At 53.3% G+C, this 25,400-nt stretch overlaps 1 protein-coding gene across 3 annotated transcripts in view; it reads right to left on the bottom strand.

Moving 5' to 3' along the window:
* The window catches only part of FOXP4 (forkhead box P4), a 37,039-nt gene that overhangs the window by 6,928 nt on the left and 4,711 nt on the right, over positions 1-25,400 (bottom strand). The window contains exons 2-12 of one of the 3 annotated variants that reach the window (XM_004379437.1): positions 14,847-14,942; positions 6,983-7,105; positions 6,329-6,415; positions 4,571-4,718; positions 4,214-4,424; positions 3,815-3,919; positions 2,967-3,054; positions 1,752-1,835; positions 1,434-1,644; positions 1,251-1,327; positions 311-412 (exon numbers count right to left, since the gene is read on the bottom strand). In XM_004379437.1, the coding sequence (XP_004379494.1) occupies positions 311-412; positions 1,251-1,327; positions 1,434-1,644; positions 1,752-1,835; positions 2,967-3,054; positions 3,815-3,919; positions 4,214-4,424; positions 4,571-4,718; positions 6,329-6,415; positions 6,983-7,105; positions 14,847-14,942 (1,332 nt within the window). The remainder of the gene's footprint in view (positions 1-310; positions 413-1,250; positions 1,328-1,433; positions 1,645-1,751; positions 1,836-2,966; positions 3,055-3,814; positions 3,920-4,213; positions 4,425-4,570; positions 4,719-6,328; positions 6,416-6,982; positions 7,106-14,846; positions 14,943-25,400) is intronic. The other 2 variants (XM_004379438.1, XM_012556431.1) reach the window with 2 other exon arrangements.

Genomic DNA, 25,400 nt, shown 5'->3' with positions numbered 1-25,400 from the left:
CAAATCCTGGAGGCCCCACTTCGTGGGGCTGGAGCCATGGGGGGCACCTGAGAGAAGTGAAGATTTCCTCCCAGAAAGAAGACAGCACGAGGCTGGAAGTAAAAGTTCATTAAAAGGCAGTTATAAAACATTCCACGGCCCTGCTGAGGCGGAGGTAGGGCCACATGGCTCAGCCTGATCCCTGGTGGGGACATTTCTACAGAACCACCTCTCCCAGATGGGGATAACTGTTAGGCAGCCTTGATGTCCAAAGGATGTGGATGCCCAAGGGTGGCTGGGGCCCCCAGGCAGGTGAAGGGGAGTGCCTCACCTTCCAGGTGGCAGTGTTTCTCCGGAAATAGGCGAACATCCTGGTGAACCAGTTATAGATCTCATTCAGGGTCAGCTGCCTGTCAGGGGTTTCCAGGATGGCCTGTGGGCAAGGAGGAAGCAAAGGGACCCTCAATCCGGGCTTGAAGGGTCACAGTCCTGTGTTCTCTCCCCCAAGATCTCTCGCTGCCACAGACTAAAGGGAATACAGGCCTCCAAGGGCCATACACTTTTGCAAGGAGCACATGAATTCTTTCTGGAGGGAAAATGACTTCAAATGCCCCGTCCTGGAAAGGGAAGGAAAGCAGTATTCTAGAGAGAGAGATGTCCTTGGGATAGGAGCTGTTTGGAATTTTCTCTGGACTTTAGCAAAAGGCACCCTAAGCATGAAACGGTGTGTGTACATGTGAGAACGTGTGTGAGGGTGTATGTGTGTGTGTGCCTGTGTGGGGGTATCAGAGAGAGAGGACATAGTGTGCTATCGTATGTTTGTGTGTGAGTGTGAATATTCCGTGAGCATTGAGGACATGACGATTATGGACATGAGGGAGGGAACATAGGTTGGTGTGTGAGTGACAGAGAGAGAAAGACGCAGGCTAAGAGTGACCCTAAGTCTACCAGAAAAAAGGGCTTCATGGGAGCGTGCGCATGGAAATGAGAAAATGAATGATGCAGTGGGTATGAGTAGTAAAGGGTGTGTGTTCCCCCCTAGAGACACATCCGCGTGACCAGCAGGCAGACTGAATTGAGGAAACGAAACCTCCAAGAGGGAGATGGTACAGCTGTGAGTGTGGGTGAGGACGATGTGTGAGAGAAAGTTCTATACTCTGGCCCCAGGGCCCTCCTGGAGCCGGGGTACCTGAAGTGGGAGTGCAGGGAGGGCTAGGGGTACAGCCTCTGTGCCATTCTCTCCCCATCCCTCTCCTCTGTGCAGTGCTCACCTGGCGGATGAGGGAGGCATAGGTGAAGGGGGGCCTGACATCAGCGTTCTTGTAGAACTCATGATTCTGGGCCAGCTCTGGGGGAGACAGGCAGAGAGTGAGGTAGCCAGACGGAGGTCCAGCCCAGGGGGGAGGGTGAAACACCCTTCTCCTGAGGTCCCCAGCACTCCCATCTGCCCTCACCTGAGGAGATGGGGGAGCAGAACTTGTCGCTGCTGCTTCTCCGTCGGGCAGGGCCCCCGCTGTGCAGGGAGGCAGAGCCAAGGCCTGGGGGCCTCAAAGGGGTGACGGGGGCGGCGGCTGAGGTGGGGGGGTGCGCAAGGCCATCTGGGAAGGAATCTGCTGCGGAGACAGCCACCTTGGAGAACGAGGAGGAGCCGGGGACTGGGTTCAGCTGTGAGCAAAGGGAGGGTGCTGAGACCAATGCTGAAGGGAGGGGTCCCGAGGGCCCAGGGGCTGTGCAGGGGTTCTGGGAGGGTCAGGGTGGGGACAGTCACTCACCGGCTGGCTGAAGGGCTTGGGCTCGGAGGGCCGCATGTGCAGATGGGCCATCATTGCCTGCAGCCGCTCGCTCTCCTTGGCGAGCTGTGGAGAGGCGGAGGTGAGCAGGAGGCTGTGTTGTTGAGGTGGCCCACTCCTCTTCCTCCTCCACGTCCCACCTCTCCTGGCCCCCATGGGCCACATCACCAGACTCCTCAGAAAGACCCTATACCAGCCGCCACTTGCTTCCACACCTCAGTATCCTGGCTCCCTGTGTCTCCTACTCCTGGAAGGCTTCAGCCTCTACTCTGCCCATCTGGTTCCTCAAGGCCAGGTCCGTGGGCTACCTGTCCATGTGGCCCTCCCTCCGTCCTCTCTGGGCCAATAGTGCTCTCTCTGGCTTGAGTTCATCACAACCACTACAAATCAGGGGCTTTCCTTCTATCAGCACCTGCCTTTTCTCCCCATTGAGGGCAGGGCCATGGCTACCATTTCTCTGAACACCCAAGTGCCTAGTTCCATGACACAGAGCTGTGACAGGGTCCTCCCGGACTGAAGGAAGACACAGAGGAAATGGATGACTGCCTCACTCACGCCATTCAGAAACGCACTAGATCTTTCATGACTACCCTTTCACGGCAGGCTGCTCTGCTCCGTGCCAGAGGGAAATGGGTAAAGATTGATCAGCTGATGGATGTACTGTCCTGAATAGCTTCCTGAGTATCTGTACTTCGTGTTACAGAGCTTGGACTCAGAGCCACATTGCCTGGGTTTGAATCCCAGCTCTGCCACTCACTAGCTGAGTGACCAGAGGCAAGTAACTTCACCTCCCTATGCCTCCCTTTTCTCCATCTGTAAAATGGGCATAATAATAGTACCTACCACTTTAGGTTGTTCTGAGGATTGAGTTATATATGTATTTAGTACAGCACATAGTAAATGTTCCATATGTCAGCAATTAGTGTTGTGTTTTTGTTGTTTTTATGTAGTGTGAGTCTCTTCTGGACCTCTCAGTAGAGACACCTCCAACCTTTGGTGGGGCCTTGTATACCCTCCACACCCTGGCCATCCAGCTGCCCTCACCTCATAACCATGGTAATTGGGACCTAGGAAGCATAAGATGGTGGCTTTGACCACATGAACCTCCCATGAGGCTCCCAACCACTCCTGGACAGACAGGGCTGCGGGTGGGGCAGGGCCTAGAGCCCACATGCTCCCCATCCTCTGGGGCCACACCTGGATCTCCAGCTGCTGCACCACCTGCATCTGTACCCGGCACTGGGCTGTGCTCCGGTCGTCCAGGGCGTGCTCTGTGTTGAGGTGTCTTCATGGGAAGAAGGGTAGAGAGGAGAGTTGGCAGGTTTCCCTGCTGCCCCCACCCTCCCGTCCCCTCCTCTAACCTCACTTACGGACTTAAAAAGCAGACACCACGAGATACAAAGAAGGAAAAGAGGTGGAAACATGGGGCAACTGAGGAAGCTGCCTTCTCGTCAGCCTCCTTTGATGTCTTTGCTAAAATCCCAGCTACAGAGAGATCTAATTGCAAATGAACTAATTAAGTAAACCTCTGACGAAGCGTGAAAACAATTTGTTTGACCCTGATGCTGCAAGGGTCTGGGAGACAGCGGAGTTAATCAGTCAGTGACAGAGCCTGGCACGGCCGTGGCAGCTGGCTGCCTGCTGCCAGCCGCCTATCCGCCTCCCACCTGCCTGTCTGCCGGCCTTGGCCCCATCACTAGGCCATCACTCTCGGGCTGAGTCTAGGGGGGAAGCTGGGAGGGGGACGGGGGGTGGGGAAGAGGGGGAGGTGCCTGTATCCATTCTCCCTGGGCCTTCTCCTCCCACCTCCCACCCTGCTCTGTTCTGGCAGCCTAGGGACAGGTTGAGGGGCTGCAGGTCTCGGGAATGTAGGCTGGGGAGGGAGGCGGGCCCCCTGGGGTGAAAACAGTGAGACAGCTGGTGACTGAAGGCCCCAGAAGGGGTAAGCTAGGTGGCTGGTGGGGGGCGGGGGGCATTGGGAGGCCCTTGGGGAAAGGACGCGGGGGGTGAAGGGAGTGGGGAAAGGAGAGTGGGGTGACACCTACTTGATAAACTGGCCCAGGTCTTCACACAGCGTCTCACAGCCTGGCCACTTGCACTCTCCGTGTCCATAGAGAGGGTGGGAGCTGGGGGTCTCCTCGTGGGAGGAGCTGCCAGAGCAGGAGGGAGGTGGTGGTCAGGGACCCAGAAGACCCCAGCAGCATGGGCCCAGCTCGGGCCCAGCTACCCAGCTGGTGACATTCCTGTTCCCTTCTATGGGCTTCCCAGAGGCCCAGTACTCACATCCCACACACAGGCTTTGTGTGCCCTGGGTGAGGGGGAGCACTTCTGGGTCCCTAACTGCCACCCCCTCCCGCCCACCCCCACCATAGGTGCCATTCCTTGGGGTCCAAGTCTGCCCTTGGGCAGGTCTGCAGAGCGCCCTCCCAGCCGGGGCCCCTCACCTGTCTCTCCGAGGCGTGAGCACAGTGGGCTGTCCATTGGGCAGGGTGTGGTGGGAGACGGGCGGGGAGACCTTGGGGGTGGTGGTGAACGAGGTAGCGGTGGCGGCTGTGCCAGTGAGGTCCAGCCCCTCCTGCTTGACACTGTCCTCGGGCTGCCCGGGGGCACCCTCACCCTTCCATAGCTGGGGCAGGTCCGTCGGGCACACAGCTGCTGTGGGAGAAGGAGGGAGGCTGGCAGGGCCCCAGGAATGTGCTCGGCCTCCCTACTCAGCCCTGGGAGGAGGGGCTGCCAGCCCTCGGGTACCAGGGAGGGCTGTGGGGATGGGCGGGGAGGGGCAGGAGAGAAGGGCTGCTCACCTTGCGGGAGGCTCTGGAGGGGCCCCGAGGCCTGGCTGGGCTGTAGGCCGACCAGCCCCTGCCTCTGCAGGTTGAGCAGGTGTTGCTGCTGCAACTGTTGCATTTGCAGGAGCTGCTGCTGAAAAGCCAGCTGCTTGTTCCCCAGTGCCTGGTGGGGGGCCCGAGGGGGTGGGCAGAGAGGGGTGCCATCAGCCTCAGGCGTGCCATCTGGCCCCCACCCTGCGGCCACCCCTTCCCAGGGCCTGTCAGCCCCCGGAGTGGCCGTTGTGGCGTCCGAAGCTTCTCTGCTCCCGGCCCAGCTTCCATAAGGCTGCATGCCTCCTTGCAATAAACACGCGCATGCACGCACGCACGCACGCACGCAAACACACACAGCCAGACCCAGACACGCAGCATGAAGCCGGCCCTCCTGCCTGCCTCCCTCCTCCCTCTGCACCAGCGTCCCGCACCACAGCTGTGTGGGCGCCTGGGGGGGGGATCCCCTCTCATCACAATGATCGATGAGCCTGTCAGGCTCTGGGGGCCACTCCCGCCTGGCGGGCACCCTTCCCCACATGCCCGGGATGCTCCCGCCTGCTCCCGGGAGGGGGCCTTCTCCCTTCCAGCTCTTCTCCTCTCTTGTTCCTTAGATACAGAGAATCAAGGAGTCAGACAGGACTTTAAAAGACCAGCTGGTCATCAGAACTGGGTTTGGGGAACAGTCACAGCGCCACGGCCCAGGCACGTGCGTGCGTGTTCGTTCTCTCTTTTGCTCTCTCCCTCCCCCCACCCCCCATTCAGTTCTTCACACAGGCACTGACAAGCCAGGCTGTCAGCAAGTCTTTGCTGAGCCCAGGAACTAAGCATGTCCCAGGTGCTTGGGAGTCAGGGCTATCTCTGCCTGCCTGGCCCAGGGGTGGGGTGAGGTGGGGTGGGGGCCTGGCTATTCAATATGGAGACAAGACAGAGAAACCCAGCTTTGAGATTTACAGGCAGATAATGCCACAATTACAAGACTGTGGAGCGGGAGGCCCAGGGAGTTTGAAGGAGGATTGGGCTTCATCAGGGCTGCCTTCTGGGAAGAGGTGACTTAGAACTTGGCGGTGGTTTGGCCAGCAGTATGTTTGGGACATGGGGGTGGGGGTGGGGGTCTGGTGCTACAGGGTCTAGAATAGAAGCTTAGGAGGTACTGTGGCCCAGTGGGGTGGGGGTGTGGGCTGGGAGTTCTGAGAGAAAATCTGTGGGTAAGGGAAGGGGTGGCTGGAGGGGGGTTGGCTGGATAGTACCAGAAGCAGCAGAAGTTGAGGGGGGTGTTGCAGGTTGGGGGTTTTCTGAGGGGCTGAAAGATTCTCAGGCAGAGAAGTGAAGGGCTGAGGTGCTGACAAGTGGGCATGAAAACGAGGCAACTGGACGTGAGCATGGACCATCAGACACTCACACACGGATGATAACATGCACACACATGTGCACACGCATGTCTGCACACATGTCCACATGCATGTCCGGAGACAACACAGCGCTCAGCCTTCTTGCTCGCATTAATCCAACAACACAAGGCCAGGAGAGAAAGAATGTATGGGATGAGAGCAGAGGGAGAGATTTCAGTGAGCTGTTGTCCCCACTTCCCCAATTTCTTCCCGATTTTTCTATTATTCCCACAAGGCAATTCTTTCCTGACCACTTTTGGACTCCCAGCCCCTGGCCAGGAGAGGGCTGGGGCTATAGATGATGGGGAACATCCCCCCTCTGGGGGCTGTAGGCCCTGATAGAGCCTCTCACCTCTTTGGGTTGCTGTTTCCCAGCCTGCTGTTGGGTGAGCAGTTGTAAGTGGAGTTGCTCTTGCTGCTTCTTGTAATATTCCTGCAGCTGGGTGGGGTGGAGGGTAGCGGGCAGTGGTTACCATGGGCTGGGGGCTGCCGAGCCCCAGAGCAACGCCAGCCCTGTCCTCCTGAGGCCAGGGTGGGGGGTTTCACAGCAATGTGAAACAAGTGTCCTCCTGAGCAAGGCCAGGGTTTGGAGGGAGTGGGCAGGGAGAGGGGACCCCATCCTGCAGCTCTGAACCCTGTCCACCTCTTGGTGAGTCTCCTGGTCACAAGATGCCAGGGTGTTCCTGTACTTTGCTCTTCCCCAGGGTTCTAGAGATAGAGGGAGGCCAGCACACAGGAAGGGGTTTGAAGGGGCTGCTGTAGGGAGAAGCCTGACCTTTGACCACCCCCAGCTTCCCTGGAGGAATGCAGAGCAGTTCAGCCTGAGCTGTCTTTCTGGGTGCCAAACTGGTTTCCGCAGCTGCCTGGCCCTCAGTGATGTTGGCAGTAAACAGGGAGGGATGTGGGAGGCCAGGCGGAAGAGGCAGGACAGAGCCCACCCCACCCCACCCGTCACTCCTCACTCCTCTTCCTCCTGACCCCCCGGCTGCCCTGGGGCCAGACCTACCTGCTGGAGCATGAGAGCTTGTTGCTGCTGGAGCAAGGCCTGCAGCTGTGGGGGTGACAGGATCTGCTGCATCTGCTGGGGGGTGAGCATCTGCGGCGACATCATGGCCACCGACACCGGCACCTGCTGGATTCGGCCCCGTTAGTCTGCTCACGTGGACTGCACCCGCAGGAGAGGCATGCACCCAAGGCCTCACACTCAGTATAGCAGAGAGTCAGGCTGCCTGGGCTCGAGTCCTGGCTCTGCCACTTAATAGCTGTGTGTCTTTGGACAAGTGATTTAACCTCCTTGTTCTCTGTTTCCTTGTCTCTAAAATGGAAGTAGCCACAGTGCCTACTTCGTTAGGTCCTCATGAGGATTAACAAGTTAAATCAGAACCTGGCACACAGGAAGCACTCGTAAAGGTGGGCTATTGTTGTAGGATGTGTTGTCCTTGGTGCAGAAAGATTAGACCCTAGTGACAGCAGTCAGTAGAACCCAGGCTTTGGAAGGTTTCTCCCCCAAATGATGGGGAAGGGCAGCACCACACTATTCCTGACTCTCGCTCAGTCTATTCTGAGACCACTACCTGTAAGGCGGGCCTGGCCAGGAGGGCTGTCTGCAGCCATGGGAGGGATTCAAAAGTGGTCCGCATGGTACAAGGATCTTGGCTGTGGCCCCCCATACACGTCATATGCTCCAGCACAACTGTCTAGACGGCACACACAATAGCTTAGAGTGAAGCCCAGGGAGCACCTGTTGGTGCTGTCATGGTGTGTGTGTGTACGTGTAGCTATGTCTACAGCTGGGCTGGAAAGAGTACAAGCAGGGAGTTAGGAAGCCAGGCTTCTGTTCCTAGCTTTGTACTGAATGTGCTGTGTGACCTCGAGCAAGGCAGTCAGTTTCCTTAAACATACAACACAGGAATTGTCTTCAAGAGAGGACTCCTTCTAGCCATGAGGGACTGAGATACTGGACTGAGGGTTACGGACCATGGTCTTGGGGGACATCTAGCTCAATTGGTATAACATAATCTATAAAGAAAATGTTCTACATCCAAATGTGGTGAGTAGCGTCTGAGGTCTAAAAAGCCTGCAAGCAGCCATCTAAGATACATCTACTGGTCCTATCCCAGCTGGAGCAAAGGGACAGAAGAAAGGAGAAAACCAAAGACACAAGGGAAAGATTAGTTCAAAGGACTAACAGACCACAACTACCACCAGACTGAGCCCAGAACAACTAGATGGTACCCAGCTACCATCACCGATTGCTCTGACAGGGATCACAATAGAGGGTCCCAGACAGATCGGGAGACAAATGTAGAACACAACTCAAATTCACATAAAAAAAAAAAAAAAAGACCAGGCTTGCTGGTCTGACAGAGACTGGAGAAGCCTTGAGAGTATGGCCTCTGGACACCCTTATAACTCAGTACTGAAGTCACTCCTGAGGTTCACCCTTCAAAGATCAGACAGGTCTATAGGGCCAACGGTAACACACGTGAGGAACGCGCTTCGTAGTTTAGTCATGTATACAACACTAATGGGGCTCCCCAGATCAAAAGCAAAGATGAGAAGGCAGGAAGGGACAGGAAAACTGGATGAATGGAAACAGGGAACCCGGGTGGAGAAGGGGAGAGTACTGACACATCATGGGGTTGGCAACTCATGTCACGAAACAATCTGTGTATTAACTGTTTAATGAGGAACTAATCTGCTGTATAAACTTTCATCTAAAGCATAAGAAAATAAATAAAGAAATGCTATAATGGGAATTTAAAAAAAAGAGAGAGAGAGAGAGAGGACTCCTTCCAGCTGGAACATCCAGGATTCTAAAAGTAGACCAGCTTTCTGTCCCCTGTCCTGGGTTGGGCCTCTCCAGCAGGCCCGAAGAATCCAGCTGCAGCAGGTAAAAGGTTCAGGGGGAAGCAATCACATCGTTCTTCCCCAGCTCTTGCAGTCATGGCCAGGGAGGTCCAAGCTGCCATGGTGTTCTGTCCCCATTTTAGCAGAACAGGTACTCTGATGAGGCTGTCTGCCACTTCCCCCCACTGTAAGCCCATGGGTGCAGGACTCTTCTCTAATCTCCCTTTCACTTCCAGCCTGGCAAAGAGCCAGCATACAGTAGGCACCCACTAAGTGTTTGTGCCCTGGGCCCCTCTGACAGCCCTGGGTGGAAGGGAGGGGTGACGGGTGGGCCCAGTCAGGGAGGATTGTCCTGCAGGGACCTGTCCTGGGTGGTACCCTGACAGGTTAGGGCCCCAGAAGACTTGTGGCCCGTCACCTCCCTCCGGCCTCACCCACCTGTGGTTGTTCCCTTCCCCTGGCAGGAGAGGACAAGCTACAAGCCACCCATTAGAAAATTCCCAGGCAGAAGGAGCAAGGCAGTAAGTCCAGGGACATCAAAGAAGTCCCAGTGCCCCAATTCTTCTTGCCTACCCCGTAACTAGTGTCTGAGCCCCACTCCTGGGCCTTCTCCTGTACCCTAGCCAATGGCTGTCCAAATGTCCCTGGGAAGCATAACAACCTGGTTTTTTAGTCACGGGCACACTGTGTGAATGAAGGTTCTGAGGCTTCTAAGCTGGAAGGGCAGGTGGTGCCCATAGCCCTTTGGAGTGTTGTTACCCCATTTCTACCAATAAGGCAACACGAGATCAGGGAGTGTAGGTAACATACCAAAATAGCAGGGTTGGGATTCCCGCCCAGGTCTGTGTACTCCACATCCCACACGGCCTGCCCCACCCCAAAGCAAGTCTTGAGAAGCATGTGGAAACTGGACAATCCAGGGGGCTGAAGGGGGTGACAGGGCTGGAGATCCTAAAGGCATACTTTCTCCTCTTTACAATTATATCCTAAAGATTTCTGGAAAGCCAGGCTGAAGGAGTGTTCTGGTCATCACTCTCTGAGGGTCCTGGGATAGGGGAACACAGACCGACCCCCCATGCAGAGCCAGCTCTGTGTCTGTGGTCGGGTGTCCTGGAGGCAGCTGAGGCGGCAGCAGCTTAAAGAACTTGGCCTTTGCCGTCCAAAGACAAGTGTTACAAACTGAGTTGGAGTGCCCCAAGCCAACTAATATCCAGGACTGTCATTTCTTTCCTCCTCCCTCCCTCCAACCCAGGGGGCTTCCAACTGAGAGGCAGTGCAGGGTGCAGAGCACAGGGTGACCTAAGTTCTCGTCCCTGACATCTACCGTTTTCTGAAATCGCCAAGCCTCACTTTACCGGTCTGCTAACTGGGTTTGGAACACCGGCCCAGCCCACCCCACAGGGCTGCACACGTACATGGTATTGAGGGCATATTACGTGCCAGGCACTACACTAAGCTCTTTCCAGGTGCGTATTATCTCATCGAATCTTCACAGCATCATCATTAGCATTTTACAGATGAGGACACTGAAGCCCAGAGAGATTAAATAACTTGCCCCCAACCCAGGGGACACAGAAGAAGGGGTAAGTGAAAGTGATTTGTATGCAATTAAATTCTATGCCAATGTAAAAAAATTTACATTTGGCCCCTCTGACAACCCTGGGGCAGAAAGGGAGGGGTGAGGGGTGGGGCCCAGTCAGGGAGAAGTATCTTGCAGGGATTTGTCCTGGGTGGCACCCCTGACAGGTTAGGGCCCCAGCTGGGAAAAGGGGGATTCTCCTTTCCCCCTCTTTTCTAGTCTCTTCCTTTCCCTCTCCTTTCCCCCCTATTGTACCTTAGGCGTGTCAGGGGCCCCAAAGGGCACTGCACGGCAAGGGTCACTTAGGACCAAAGAGACTGGCCGCTCATTCTCATTGGTAGTGAGAACTGAACTAGGGGAGATGGATGTGACCCACAGCACGAGAGTCTGAGCCCAGGCACCAGGAGTGTGAGTCACTGAGAGTGGCATGCAACAATGGATGTGGCATTTCCTTCCTTGGGGCTTTCCTGCTTACAGGCAGGGGAATAGCCAAGCAGCTGGCTGAAGAGGCTGCTGAGGTGATCTGAATGGATTACCTGTGTGTATCTGTTGGCTAAGGTGGCCCAAGAGGGTCAAGAAAGGTCAGTGAATTGTCTGCCTCATGCTGATCCCCTGTGCTAGCTGGCCCCATCCACCTCTCCTCATCCCCTTTGGGGTTCTGAGAACCGAGTTGGAGCTCTCCTGGTATCCCTGCTGGCCCCCCTTACCAGGCTGGGATGTGCCAGGATGGGCACCCATCAGCTAGTAAGCTCAGATGAGTCACCACCTGGAACTCAGCCAGGGCAGCTAGGCACTTACTAAAGCCCTGGCAGTGTGAGCCTCAGGCTAAATGCCCACAGCTGCCTCCAGCGCCTCCCTCAAGGAGTCTGCTCAGGCCCCTGAGCCCTCTACCCATCACTACTACAGTTTGCTAAGCTGGCCAGGAGTAGTAGGGATGGTGTTTGGCATAGAGGAAGCTTATCTGGGGGCTGTGGGTTGGGGTGGATGCAATTTGGTGTCAGAGTCAAGGACCCAAACACAGTCTCTTCTGTATGGGATCTGGGGTCCCTAGGTGGAACAACTGCAGAACAACGTGGGGAGACCAGGCCAGAGCTTGGTTTAAGTTAAACCCCTTGTAAATGACCAGAAAGAAGTCCTCAGACTAGTTCTGGGCTGAAGTACAGCAAGAAAGATCGTGGTGGGACACCAAGAACTTCCAGAAACACCAGAGGAAGAAGTCTCGTTGGGTTAGGGGTACAGGGACAAGGAAGATGAGATGAAGGCTGGGGAGCAGACAGAGCTAAGGAGCCTGTCCCTTGCTACCCTCTCTCCACCAAATTCCAGGCTACCTGTGCTGCCTTCCATGACTAATCTCTCCCTGCCTGGGGCCCAGGCCTGGGTGCAAACCAAGTAATCTCGCTAGGCCAGAGCCGGATACCTAATACCAAAAACCCAACAAAACCCGTTGCCATCGAGTCAATTCCGGCTCACAGCAATCCTACAGGACAGGGTAGAGCTGCCCCATAGGGTTTCCAAGGAGCAGCTGGTGGATTTGAACAGCTGACCTTTTGGTTAGCAGCCACAGCTGTTAACCACTGTGCCACCAGGGCTCCAGTGACCTAATAAAGCTTTAGAAAGTCTTCTGAAAGCTGGCTCTAGGAAAAGGGTGGTGAGGGTGGCTAGGAGGTGAGCAGGCAGAGAATCCTGTCTCTAGGACGGGAGCAGAGCAGCACCCTAAGGGGGCCACTGGGAAAGGGGATGCCATTAATCTCCTTTCATTACCCATTTCGCTCAAGTTCCAAATCAACAAACTATACTTTTCCACTTGGATGAGGAGCCTAGCCCTTGCTCTCCCCTACCCGCCCACCTCACCCACCAGCCTTCAGCTCACAGAGAAGCTACTTCTAGGCACTGGGCCTCACTTTGGGGCAGAGACCCCTTCCTCCTTGGAGACTGAACTTGGGGGTGGGGACAGGGAGGCAAGGAAGGTATCCAGGGCTGGAGGAGAAAGACAAGGGATCAACAGATGGGGCTCCAGGCTCTTGGGGAAGCTCAGACATGGCCCCAAGAACTCTCATCTCCCCAAGACCCAGAGAACCATCCAGCTAGGGCTTCTGTACCTGGGGGACTATTGGTGCTCATTACTGTGCTAAGCACTAAGGTAGCCTCACAGTGCAAGGATTAAAGGTGTGAGTTCTGGGGCTCCTTGTCTGGGTTCAAATTCTGGCTCTTCCCCTTGTTAGCTGTATGACTTTGGACAAGTTACTTAACCTCTCTGAGCCTCAGTTTCCTCATTTGCAAGGCGGAGCTAATAATAGCATCTACCCATAGGATACAGCCAGAATGCTCTTTAGAAGCAAAAATGGTGAGACCTCTTCTCACTGACTTTGGACATGTTATCAGGAGGGACCAGTCCCTGGAGAAGGACATTATACTTAGTGAAGTAGAGGGTCAGCAAAAAAGAGGAAGACCCTCTACGAGATGGACTGACACAGTGGCTGCAACAATGGGCTCAAACATATCAAGGATTGCGAGGATGGCGCAGGACCTGGCAATGTTTGGTTCTGTTATACGGATGGTTGCTATGAGTCGGAACTGACTCGACAGCACCTAACAACAACAACACCCACAGAATTGTGAGGATAAAATGAGACGATACGATACGTGTAAAGCACATAGTGTCTGCCCTGTGGTAAGCACTTTGTAAATGATAGTTGTTAGTTTAGGAAGTACTCAGGAAGTTTATTTGGTGAATGAATTGATCAGTCAATCAATTATTGGGAGGTGAGAAGGCAAGGAAAGAGAAGCCTGAGAAAAGGAGCATTTTATCTGCTCCTCTGACCCCAAAACCTGTTCCTTTCATTCTAGGCTATCCAGGGACCTCCTGCCTTTTGGGGGTCTCCTAAGGAAGATTCACAGCCTGCCTTCCTCTCTGTTATTTCAGATCTCCTGCCCCTTATACCTGGTTGAAAATCCTTCTCGATACCTGACCTTGGTCACGCCAACTACCATCAAGTTCCTTCCCTTTCTGAATTGGGGGTACATTCCTATTCCACATTCTACCCCTCTCTGTTCTTAGAAAGGGTTGCTAAACTGGGCCAGGGTAGGGGGATTCAGGACACTAGCCCTAGGGCCATTTCAGATCCAGGAAGTGTGTGTGACACCAGTCCTGACACCACTTGGGCATGAGAACCTGGTACATCATTAGGGTGGGAGAACTCTCTCCTCCTCCCATTACCGACTTTCCAGGCTTTGTCCTCCCCTCTCCCACCCTAGGCCACTCCCCACTCTTTGCCCAACTCCTCCCCCTTAAGGGTTCTTTCATTAGGTTCAAGATTTTTAAGAGTGCTACTACTCACCCCTCACATCTGTCCAGCACCTTGAACCTTTTCAAAGCACTTTAACATAAACCCCAGATATGTTGTCAGAGCCTTGGAATCTCTCCCCAGGACAAAGCCCAGGCCTGGGTCCTTCTCAGAGCACCCTGTACTTCTCCCCACCCTCCTCCTCACTTCCCTCCTTCCCTTAGCACCCCCAAGCTCCCACCCCCCCTACCCAGTTCTCAGACTCTAGAGCCCCCAGTTCAGGATCGCTCACCCTTCCTCCCTTAGATAAACTTCCTTTCAAAGCCCCGCTTAATCCTCTCCCCAATTCTGAGCCTCCCCTGCTGCTGTGGGGAGGGGTCTGGAGAAAGACAAGGATGAGGAGGCTGGGCTCTGGGCCCAGGGGGAGGGGAGCGGGCTGCCCCAGTTGTGACCCATCCTGGACTCAGACTGCAATTCTCCCAAGTTCTTTGTGACATAAAAGTAAACAGAAGGCCTGGCTTCCCCCCGCCCGCCCCCCACCGAACTCCCCTCCCCCAAGCAGCCAGATGGGCTGGCAAGCTGGGGGGAAGGGAGGGGGGAGAAAAGGGCAGATTGTGCAAAGGAAAACAAAAGAGACAGAGAGATATGGAGAGACAGGAAACGCGGCGAGACTCGGGGAGAGTTGGTGGGTGAGAGATAAGGGTAAGCAGAGACGCAGGGACAGCAGCAACTGAGAGCCTGGGACGGGTGAGCTGGAGATCCGGGAGCAGAGAAGGACAGACAGAGCGATCCACAGGATAGAGAAACGGAAACACAAGAAGTGACTGAGACCCTGAAGGAAGAGGAAAGGCAAGTGAGACAAGTACAGAGAGACAGAGAGAGCTGACGACAGACACAAACTCCGAGACACAAAGGGGCAGGCAGGAAGAAGTTAAGCTAGAAGAAGTGTGGGTGATCAGGTAGAGAGAGAAAGTGGAAGTTTCTTCGCCCCACCCCTGCAGTGGCTTAATTTCTTTCTGGAAAGCTGCCCATGTTTTTGGTATTGGGGACTGGCAAGAGTAGTTCTCCAACTGGTCCCACCCCTCCCTCTGTGCCAAGCCCACCCTCCTGACCTGGTCTCAGCCCAGCCCCAGCCCGTGGGGTGCCCTCTTCCTTACCTGTACAGCAGAGGCTGACTGTTTGCTGTCATTGTTCCCTGGGGAGCTCAGGCCGGAGGCTTGCTGCAGCAGGAACTGCCGGGCCACCTGGAGAGCCTGCAAGATAGGGGCCTAGTCAGTGTAGGCACCAGCAGCTGCCACTGAGCTGGGGGAAGGATAGTCATGAGTCAATGTGGGATCTGGAATTCAGGGGGAGTTTGGGGGTAGTGAGGGGAGGAGGTCAGGGTAGGGTGGAAGGTCTTAGGGGTGAATGAGCAGGTCACAGGGTCCATATAGGCTTGGGGGTAAGGATAGATCTAGGAGCCATTAAGAGGAGCTGTCAGGGTTTGGAGGTCCCTGGGTGGTGCAAACTATTTGCACACAACTACTAATCTAAAGGTTGGTGGTTCGAATCCATCCACAGGTGCCATGGAAGAAAGGCCTGGTGACCTGCTTATGTAAAGTTTATAGCCAGGAAAACCCTATGGAGCGGTGCTACTCTGTACACACATGGGACTGCCATGAGTCAGAATTGACTTGATGGCAATACGTTTGGGGTTTTTTTTTGGTCTTAGGGCTTGGGGATCAGAGCCTATAGGGACTCACCCTGAGACCTGGTAAGGTTTTGTTGGAACCTCAATGAGGGCAGCAAAAGAAAGGGTCAATAGTCACAAAAGGACTCAAGAGGAAAGCATGGGGGTGAGCTCAGAGTATTAATTAAAATAGGGACTATTTACTAAGTAACTACTATGTGTCAGGCACTGTACAGACAAGATCTCATTTAATCCTTCCACAAGGCTGTGAGGTAGGGATTATTAACCCCCTGTTGCAGATGAGGAAACTGAAGCTCAAGGAGGTTAGGTAACTTGTCCAAGATCACACAGCTGAAAGCGTCAGAGCCAGGATTCAAGCCCAGGAAGCCTGGCTCCAAGGCCACCTGCCTTACTCATGGTCAGCCTGGGAGCTAAGGGAGCAGAGTTCACTGTGGAGTCAGAGCCCAGAGTTGAGGGTATCGAGGTAGAGTCTACAGGTCAGTGGCACAGGTTCTGAGAACTGTGTGGCTTTCTGAGTTTGGGGACTCTGGGTGGGTCTGCAGGCACTGGGGGATTTAGGTCAAGTCCTGGAGAGTGTCTCTCAACTATCAGCAGCGTTACACGGACTATAGTAGTCTGGGCTTAGAGGCCAAAGTGGCTTGACTGGATGCTGGGCCAGAGGGGGCAAAGGGGTGGAAGGTATATGTAGCTTGCAGGAGGAAACAGTTCTGGTTAGTGGTATAGTGTGATAGTCAAAGAGTTAGTAGGCCTGGGAGGTGGGCAGATGGGCAGCAAGAGGTCTGGTATGGGTCAGGGAGGCCCAGAAAGTTCTCTGTAAGGTCAGCTGAGCCCCCCACCGCTCCACTCTGGGTCAGAGGCAGGGGTGTGGGGACATCTCCTGAAACCACCTGTCTGCCTCGAGGTTCCTCCAAGACCCCCTTGAGAGCCTGAGCAGCTGTTTCCAGGCATTTGACATGGGGCTCTGGCATCAGCAGACTTGGGTTTGGATTGTAACTATGCCACCTACCAGCTGTGTGACCTTAGGCAAGTTATTCCATCTCCCTGTGCTTCTGTGTGACTAGGGGAATTACAGGACCAATTCTTGGCACCTAGCTGGCATTTGGGAAGTATTCACTCCCTTCCCTTGTCAGTAATCTCTCAGCAGTTCTCTGCATCACTTCCTCCAGCCTCTCCCCAGCACAGCCTCGTGCCAGGCACACTTATTAAATGAAATGCACCCACTTGTTGGGGCTCTCTCTCACCACAGCTGGCCACACACACACTTGCTTCTTCTTCCATATATTTCTACTCCCCTACCCCACCACCCCAAGCACCTTCAAGGCACAACCTTTTATGGTGGAATATGGATGCACACGTACACACTCCCCACTGTGTAACTACTGTGTATCAAGCATGTGTACCAAGGTTCACATCCACCTTCACAGCCCTTTCATCCCTGGATTGAACAGCTGAGCCTCCCCCAAGGCTTAAATCTAGTTCACCTTAGGATGGTATCTAAACACACACCAGTGTATCTATGGGAACCTGTCCCACAAGCAACCTGGAGTCCAGATTAGCATGCTCCTCACCAGCCCTCCAGGCCCTAGGCCTCCCCCATACACCCTCTCTTTCCCTGGACCACCAGCCAGAGAAGTGTCCTTGGCTTCCAGAGGGAGGGGGATTGTTTCTTATCTCTAAGATTCACTTTAGAAAGTAGAAATCTGACCTTTCTGAGTTGAAATGCTCCAAGAGGCTGTGGAAAAAGGGCCAGGGGAGGGTTAAGGAAAGGAGAAGGTGGCCAGGTAGTCATCAGGAACAGCCTGCTGCCTCTGTCTATCTCCGTAAGAACCCCTCCAGGTCTAATGACATGAGTGGGACAAATGCTCTTTGTCCTCCAAAGGTGGAGGTAGGGTGGCAGGTACAGGGGTCAGAGGCCAGGAGCCAAGGTGGGGGAAAGAGGAGGGCCCAGAGGAGGCGTCCAGCCCAGGCAAACCAGAGTAGGTACTGGTCAGGCTGGGGAGATGAATCACCCCAGATCTCTGGGGGCAGAGAGGAACAGTAGGGGAGGAATTTCCAGGGGAAGTTGTGGGGAGAGCCCCCTCAGTCTCCTGGGGTGGGGGGAGTGGCCAGGGGAGTTGAATTCACTCCCCATGGACTTTCTCACTTTGTGGTCCCCTGGAGCATAAAATTACAAGATTTACAGGGGAAAAATGACGAGGTCTTACAATCTCACTCCTGTGGGCCCTCCCTGTGACACGCCCTTCACTCTCCCCACCTGGCCTTCCTCTCACACTGGGCCTACCCTCCCCCTCTGCCCCCAGGCTTCCTGCCCCTTTAGGCCAGATGAGAGGGAGGCAGATAAGGATCTGGTCAAGGCTGTCCCCTCCTCTGACTTCCCACTACTCCCTCCACCATGTGTTCCTTTGTTCATTCATTCACTCACTCATTCATTCCTTCATTCACATTTACTGAGTGCCTGTGGTATGCTAGGGACCATGCTAGGTGCTGGGGATACACAGAGAAAAAGAGCATGACCCCTGCCCTCAGGGGCTCACGGCTTGGGTGCTGTGATGATTGACTCATATACAGAGACTGACAAGGAGGTGGTCAGCCTGAAACAGAAGTGGGTACCCAGTGCCCCCAAAAGCCAGAGAAGGGTCTCCTCTGCCAGGGGAAGTCTGGGAAGGCTTCCCAGGGGAGGTGGTGGCTCTGACTGGAGTCCTGATGGGTAAGTTCACCAGAGGACCAAGGAGGGTGAAGGGTGTTACAGGCACACGGACCTGCACGTCAGAGGTGTGAAATGGCCCAGTGAGTCAGGAACTCACTTTGGGCAGGAAATTCCCAGAGGCAGGAAACTGAGTTTCATTGGGAGTAGTAGGAGAGGCCTGAGGAGCCTGCACAGGCCCCCAGGTCATTAGGGTCTGAAACCTTCCAGGCACTTCACTCAGTGATTCTTTCCTCCACTCACTCACTCACTCACATTCAGGGCCACCCACCACATACAGGCCCTGTACGGGGAGGAGACAGGGAGCTGATGGTGGATAACACAAGGTCATTTCATGTTATTTGCTTATGGCCTAATTTGGGACCTAGTACCACCTAAAGATCACCCTGTAGGTACCTAGAGGTGGGGGTGCTGGTCAGACCCTGGGCCTAGGCTCCAAGCTGCCCTCCCCAGATGGCATGGATATGTCACTGAGTACTGAGTGCTGTAAATGCTGCTCCATTCTCCACTCCCCACCACCATCCTCACCTCCTCACTGTCTACCCACCCAGAGCCCCAGCCAGGGACAACACTCTGGGAACCTCAGGGTCTCTCAGGCCCAGTTTGACCCCCTCCAAGAGTGCTCACTCAAGGGATCAGATAGGTCTGAGACTTTCCAAAGCCCGACCCAAGTCACATCCATCACTCTGAGTATCTTTACTCCCTGCTGGCGCTGGGGCCTGATAAATCCCTGGGCCACCCACCTCCAAGAGAGGGTGGGAAATGACAGCCCCTGGCCGTGACGGAGTTCCCTAGGTGGTACAAACAGTTTGCTCTTGGCTACTGTCATGTTTTGAATTATGTCCCCCAAAAAACGTGTGTATCAATTTGGCTAGGCCATGATTCCTGGTACTGTGTGATTTTCCTGTATGTTGTAAACCTGCCTCTATGATGTTAATAAAGCAGGATGGGTGGCAGTTGTGTTAGTAAGACAGGGCCTGATCTACAAGACTGGATTGTGTCCTGAGGCAATCTCTTGAGATATAAAAGACAGAAGTGAGCAGTGAGACAGGGGGACCTCATACCATCCAGAAAGCAGTGCCGGAAGCAGAGCACGTCCTCTGGACCAGGGTCCCTGCGCCAAGAAGCTCCTAGTCTGGGGGAACACTGAATAGAAGGCCGAGAGAGGAAAAGCCTTCCCCTGGAGCTGACACCCTGAATTGGACTTTTAGCCTACTTTACTGTAAGGAAATAAACTTCTCTTCGTTAAAACCATCCACTTGTGGTATTTCTGTTATGGCAGCACTAGATGACTAAGACAGCTACTAACCAGAAGGTTAGTAGTTCGAATCCACCCAGCCGTTCCATGGAAGAAAGACCTGGCAGTAAGACTGAACAGTCACTGAAAACCCTCAGGAGCAGTTTTACTCAGACACACATGGAGTCATCACAAGTCAAAATTAACTCAATAGCAATGTTTTGTTTTGGGCCCTGATAGATCCTCCTCTGATGATGTCAACCAGACTATACCCTCCTTGAAAGCAAATACACTGTCAAATGTATCTGTGACATCCCTCCCTCCAGCGCCCAGCCCCCAAAAGTCCTGCAGTAACAGCTGGTGAAGTTCATCTTCGTCTAGGCTGGATGTGGGGGGCAGGCACGGGCTGGCACGGAGTTTAATAGCTAACATTTGTACAGTGCCTCGGAGTTCTCAAAGTGCTTCTACAAACATGTAACTGGAGGTACACAACGCTGAGCTAGGCAGAACAAGCATGATCATCTCCATTTTACAGACTAGGAAACTGAGGCCCAAGGTCCCACAGCTACGAAGCGGTAGAGTCCAGACACCTCTGGCTGCCCAGCACCCTGTCACCCTACTGAGGGGCCTTATGGTCTCATGCCTGTTCCTGTCTCCCCCTAATCTTGTGTGCACCTCTGCTTTCAGCTCTCAGGGTGTGAAGGAGAGGAAAAGCTGGTTAAGGAGGGAGAAGACCAAGAAAGGAATCGCCAGGAGAAAGGTGGGCTCAGTTTCCCTTCCCTGGTGGCCAGAGACACTCAAACACAGCCAACACCACGGAGAAGCCATGATGGAAAACCTGGGGTGGAGGAGAGAGAGGGCGCTCAGCACAGAGTGGAAAATTGGGAGCCATTTGGCTTCTTAAATCTCACTTTCCTCCCCCCTTCACCCTTCAGAGGAGTCCCTGGGTGGCGAAAATTGTTAAGCATTCAACAACTAACCAAAAGTTTGGCGGTTTGAAACCACCCAGAGGTGCTGCAGAAGAAAGGCCTGGTGATCTGCTTCTCTATGGAGTGGAGTTCTGCTCTACAACATATGGGGTTGCCATGAGTCAGAATTGACTCGGCAACTGGTTTTTCACCCCTTGGACTGAGAAAAAAATGCCCCTTCTCTGTGGTTTGGGGCATAAGGTCTATTTTTCCTCTAAGAGAGGTAGTACTGGTCCATTCAATGCATGGGCCCTGGAGAGAAAGAGCTATATCCAAATCCTGGCTCCACCATAGACTGAGTGACCTTGGGTAAGTCACTTCACTTCTCTGAGCCTCAGTTTCCTCCTCTGCAAAATAGGAATAGTTGTGAGGGTTGTTGTGAGGAGTATATCGGACAACAGACATAAAGAACATAGCATAGTGCCTGGCACCTAGTGGGTCCTGGATGAACATTTCTATTGTTATTATAATTAATCTTTCACCTTCCCAGGAGGCTCCTGGTCATTTGCCTGGTACCACCAGGATTGCCTTGCTAATTAACCCCTCTTCTTGTCTACATCACCCTGCATTCTTCCTCAAGCCACAGAACTCAGTCTCACTAGTGAAGCTGAGCTCCCCTCCCCCCAGCGCCCATTCAGAAGTTATTAGCAGGATCTCCACAATTAGGAACAAATGGCTTATAACGGATGGCAACGTGGGAGGGCGGGTGGGATGGAAGGGAAGGGAAGCTGGAGCTTTGAGGGTAACAGGGAGCTGCTAAGAAAAACAAGCAGGGTCTCTCACCTCTAAAATGGGACCACACCCCGATTTCTGCCTCGGAGAATTCCGGGGAGGCAGCATCCTTTCTAAAGAAGTCAGGGGCAGGGCCGTAGACCATTCCTTTCTCTAGGCTGGAAGGTTCCAGGTCTGTGTTGAAGTCTCAGCCTTATTCGGTGTGTGTTTTTTGGGGAAGTCATGGTGTTCAGGGAGACAAACTTAAAGGGCTGAGCTTTGAGAATGGAGAGGAATCATGAACCACAGGCCTGGTGAGCTGGAGGTATTAGAGAGTATCTAGTCTGATGTTTTTCAAATAGTCATGACCCAATGGGGGGTCGTGATAGCAATTTAGTGGGTCAAAAAATAAGAAAAAAAATTTATATATATAATTTGTGTATACATATAAATTTATATGTGTGTGTATATAAATTTATTTGTGTATATAAACTATCTGCCATCTAGTTGGTTCCAACTCATGACAAAGCCACGTGTCAGAGTAGAACTGTGCTCCATAGGGTTTTCAATGGCTGGTTTTTCAGAAGTAGATCACCAGACATTTCCTCTGAGGTGCCTCTAGGTGGACTTGAACTTCCAATCTTTCAGTTAGCAGCCAAGTGCATTAATGATTTGCACCATCCAGGGACTCCATGTGTGTATGTATGTGTGTCTGTGTGTGTGTGTGCATGCACATGTACACATGCTCTGGGGCTCCAAGTAAAATGTATTTCTAACTGTAGGACTCAAGCAAAAAGGTTTGAGAAGCACTGATCTAGTTCACTTTATAGATGAGGAAATGGAGGTGCAGAGAGGGCTAGTTACTTGCCCAAAACCACAGTGGCAAAAGCAGAATCTGAATCCACCTGGCCCGAAACTGGGCTCTGCACAGGGAAAAGCAGCCAAAGGCTGGGCAGGCAGGAATGGGGGACTCACTAAAAAATTCTGGTCCCATTTGGGATGTGATGAGGGGTAGCCAAAATAAATAAAACCCAAACTCATTTGTCTGCATCTGGCTAATTCTGGCAAAACTGAGATTTGATCTTACCTAAATTATCTTGATAATTAATTCTAATTGGGGGCTGGCTAGATTTAGGGGAAGGGGGTATTAGGAGGGTGTTTGAAGAGTGCTGGCCCACTTCACCCCCATTCCCTTCACCCCCAGTGCCCTAATGACTTTCTATTTATTTATCAATGATTCATTTATCAGTGATTCATTTATTAAGCCCTACAAGGCACCTGACTCATATAGGGTCTCCATGAGTCAGAATCGATTCAATGGCAACAGGTTTGGTGTTTTGGTTTTGGACAAGGCACCCACATGACCTAGTCCCTGGGGACACTGTGTATTTGCTTTAATGGGGCTCACATTCTAATGGGGTGAGACAGACAGTAAACACTAAACAAAGAGACACACAAACGATGAGATAGTGGTAAGCATCATATAGAGGATGGCTCAGTGGCTACTTAGATTGTGTGGTCAGGGAAGGCCTCTCTGAGGAGACATTTAAGATGAGAAAGGAATCAACTTTTCCTGGGAGAGACCATTCAAGATGAAGGAAATAGCTGATGGCAACGGCTCTGAGGGGGGAAGAAGCTTGATGTACTATAAACTTTTTAGTATGGCTGAACAGAATAGCATGAGATGATGCCCCAGAGGTAAGCAGGGACCACATTACACAGGGGCAATGGTTTTCTATTGCATTCTACACTTGAGGAAAAAGCACTGGAAGATTTTAAGCAGGAAGTGATACAATCCCAGAGTCCCTGGGTGGTGCAAACAGTTAACGCGCTGGGCTGCTCACCTGAAGGATGGAGGTTTCAGTCCATCCAGAGGTGCCTTGGAAGAAAGGCCTGGCAATCTACTTACAAAAAAAGCCATTGAAAACCCTATGGAGCAGAGTTCTACTTTGACACACATGAGGTCACCATGAGTCAGAGTCAACAAGAGGGCAACTGGTTTCTCGGATATAACCTCTGAGGGTAGATACCTAATTCACTGCTAATAAACAGTAGGTGCCTAATAAGTACTAGTTGATTTGAATTAAACAGGAAACACCTCTTCAACCACCCTTGCAACTCCTGGGTCCAGAGAGTGGAGGCAAGGGGCACAGGGAGAAGGGGTCAGAGGAGGTCAGTGGCCCCAACCACTGAAGGAACTGACCTAGGGGAGATCCAGGTTCTCAACCAGGCAGGCTTTGTCCTCCAGCATAGAGATATAAAAATAAAATTACAGGAAGGTGGGGAAAAAGAGACCATAAAACCCCTGAAGTGATTCTACACCTTTTTCCCTTGGAAAAAAAAAAGCTTTTTGGAAAAGGCTGTAAATTTTTTTTACACCAACCTCATAAAAATGACATGGCGCATTCTCAAATTAGAACCATTAAAAATGAAAACCAGGAATGCGCAGACAGGCCCATGTGGGTAGGAGACTCCAATCCCGGGTGCACAGCCCCAGTTTCACGACTCCTTCCAGGCCAAGTGTCTTGAAAATGCCTGCTCTCCACAAGGAAGCCAGCCTCTTGCCTCAGGGAGAAAAGAATTAACAAATGAATCCAACAATACAGAAAAGGGAAACGCGTTCCTTTGAATAGCTCCTTCTTCCCTGGCCCGCACCCCCTGAGGCAGCCACTCTTAGACTCTAGCCGGCGGGGCGCAGCAGCCAGGCCTCGGCCGGCTTCCAGAGACAGTGCAGCCGTGGGTGCAGCTGGGCAGCCTGCCCTGGGGTCCACCTCCTCCAGGCCAATATCAGCACCGCAGGGGGAGGGGGGTCCTGGGCGCAAGCTTTGGGGATGTGAGCCTGGAAGGGCTGGCGTAGGAGAAGGAGCTGAAATAGCGCTGGGTTGTAGGGGCCTCGGGGTCAAAGTGCTGCTGTTCCCCGTGGGTCGCGAGTTGCCCTCTGGGGTTCGCACACGAATGTCCGCACTGTGTCTGTAGAGTTCTCCTGAAACGGGTCTATTCCGAGATCTGGATTCAGAACCGCGATGAGCTTCCTATCCTCACTAGCCATGGGAGTGGGGCTATAGTATGGGGTTTAGAGTGAGGGTGTTTGGGGACATGCGATTCCCTTCCAAAGGACTTTCCTTGGGGCTCTTCAGGATAAAGAAGCCCCGAGGAGAAAAGCTAGCTCACCCATTGTGAACACCCCTCCTGATCCATCCTGCACATTTTTTGAAGGTTCAAGGCTAAGTTGGGCACTGATGTGGTGGCCCTAGCATGCAGCCCTCCCCACTTCAATCCTTCACGCTAAATCCTCTACCCTTAGAAGAGGAAACATATACGGCCTTCCCCAAATTCTCCCCTTTCCCCAAAGTCCTAACAATAAGGACAAACTCATGCATAAAACGGGGTGAGGGAGAGAAGAAAAAGGGTGCGGCGGGGGTGAGGTGCAGCGGCTCTGAATTCCCTATCAGGAGGGAAGGAAGGAGTGGTAGAGTGGGCTGGCTGCTTCCGGATCCCAAGAAATCAGGGTCTGGAGATCCCTCCCTCAGGCCCTGGGCCTCTTCCATCCCTCCCTTCCTCTCTCTGTAGAGCTCCCTCCTAAGAAAACTTCCCTTGTTGTTGGACTAGGGTCAGACACACTAAACAGGACAACCTTTGGCTTAGTAACCCGGGAAGGGTACAAGCAGGAGGAGTTAAGGCCCCCTCCCCTGACACATCGTCTCACAGCCCCACCCCAGGTGATCTCACTCCCAGTTTCCCTCCTGCCTACCCTCCTCCCACTATTTCCATGGAGGGGGGAGCAGTTTCCAAGCATCTCCCAGTGGCTGTGGAGAGGTGGGTGGACTTCTCCCTCTCAAGTCCTAAGTCTATCCCTTGAGGAGTTTAGGCCACAGCTCTCCCTCCACACCCCCAGCACCTCCTGGAGAAGGGATCATTCTCCAGAAGGAAAAGGAAAGTCCAGAAGGCGGTGTAGGGACCAGAGATAAAAGAGAAGAATCTGGAGCTTGAGGGTGGGAGTTCTAAAGAAAAGTGTGCCTCAGGCCTGAAAAGACAACTAACTGTTGACTCTGTGTGTGTGTGTATGTGTGTGTAGGTGGGGGTGCTAATTCATCTCTGAAACCTCCCCCTCCCACCTCATCCCCATAAGTAGCTTGGTCAGAGGAGAGCCAGATGGGGCGCAAAAGAAAAGTCTCTTCCATTCTTCTTCTTCTCTTCCCCCAACTCCCTGACCACCCCTCCATTTCTTTGGAGGGGGGTAAGTTAAAAGCCTATTAATGTGCAGAACCCCCCAAACCTTTTGAATCTCCTCACAGGATGTGAACCGGGTGGGATTTGGCCCCAGTTTCCATGGCAACTGCAGTAGGCGTTCCCAGACGCTAGGCAACCCTCCCGTGACCCTTGCTGACCTGTCACCACCCC

This window comes from Trichechus manatus, unplaced genomic scaffold (assembly GCF_000243295.1).
Source record: "Trichechus manatus latirostris isolate Lorelei unplaced genomic scaffold, TriManLat1.0 scaffold00065, whole genome shotgun sequence".
NCBI lineage: Eukaryota > Metazoa > Chordata > Mammalia > Sirenia > Trichechidae > Trichechus > Trichechus manatus.
This window is presented reverse-complemented; position numbering and strand designations above follow the sequence as displayed.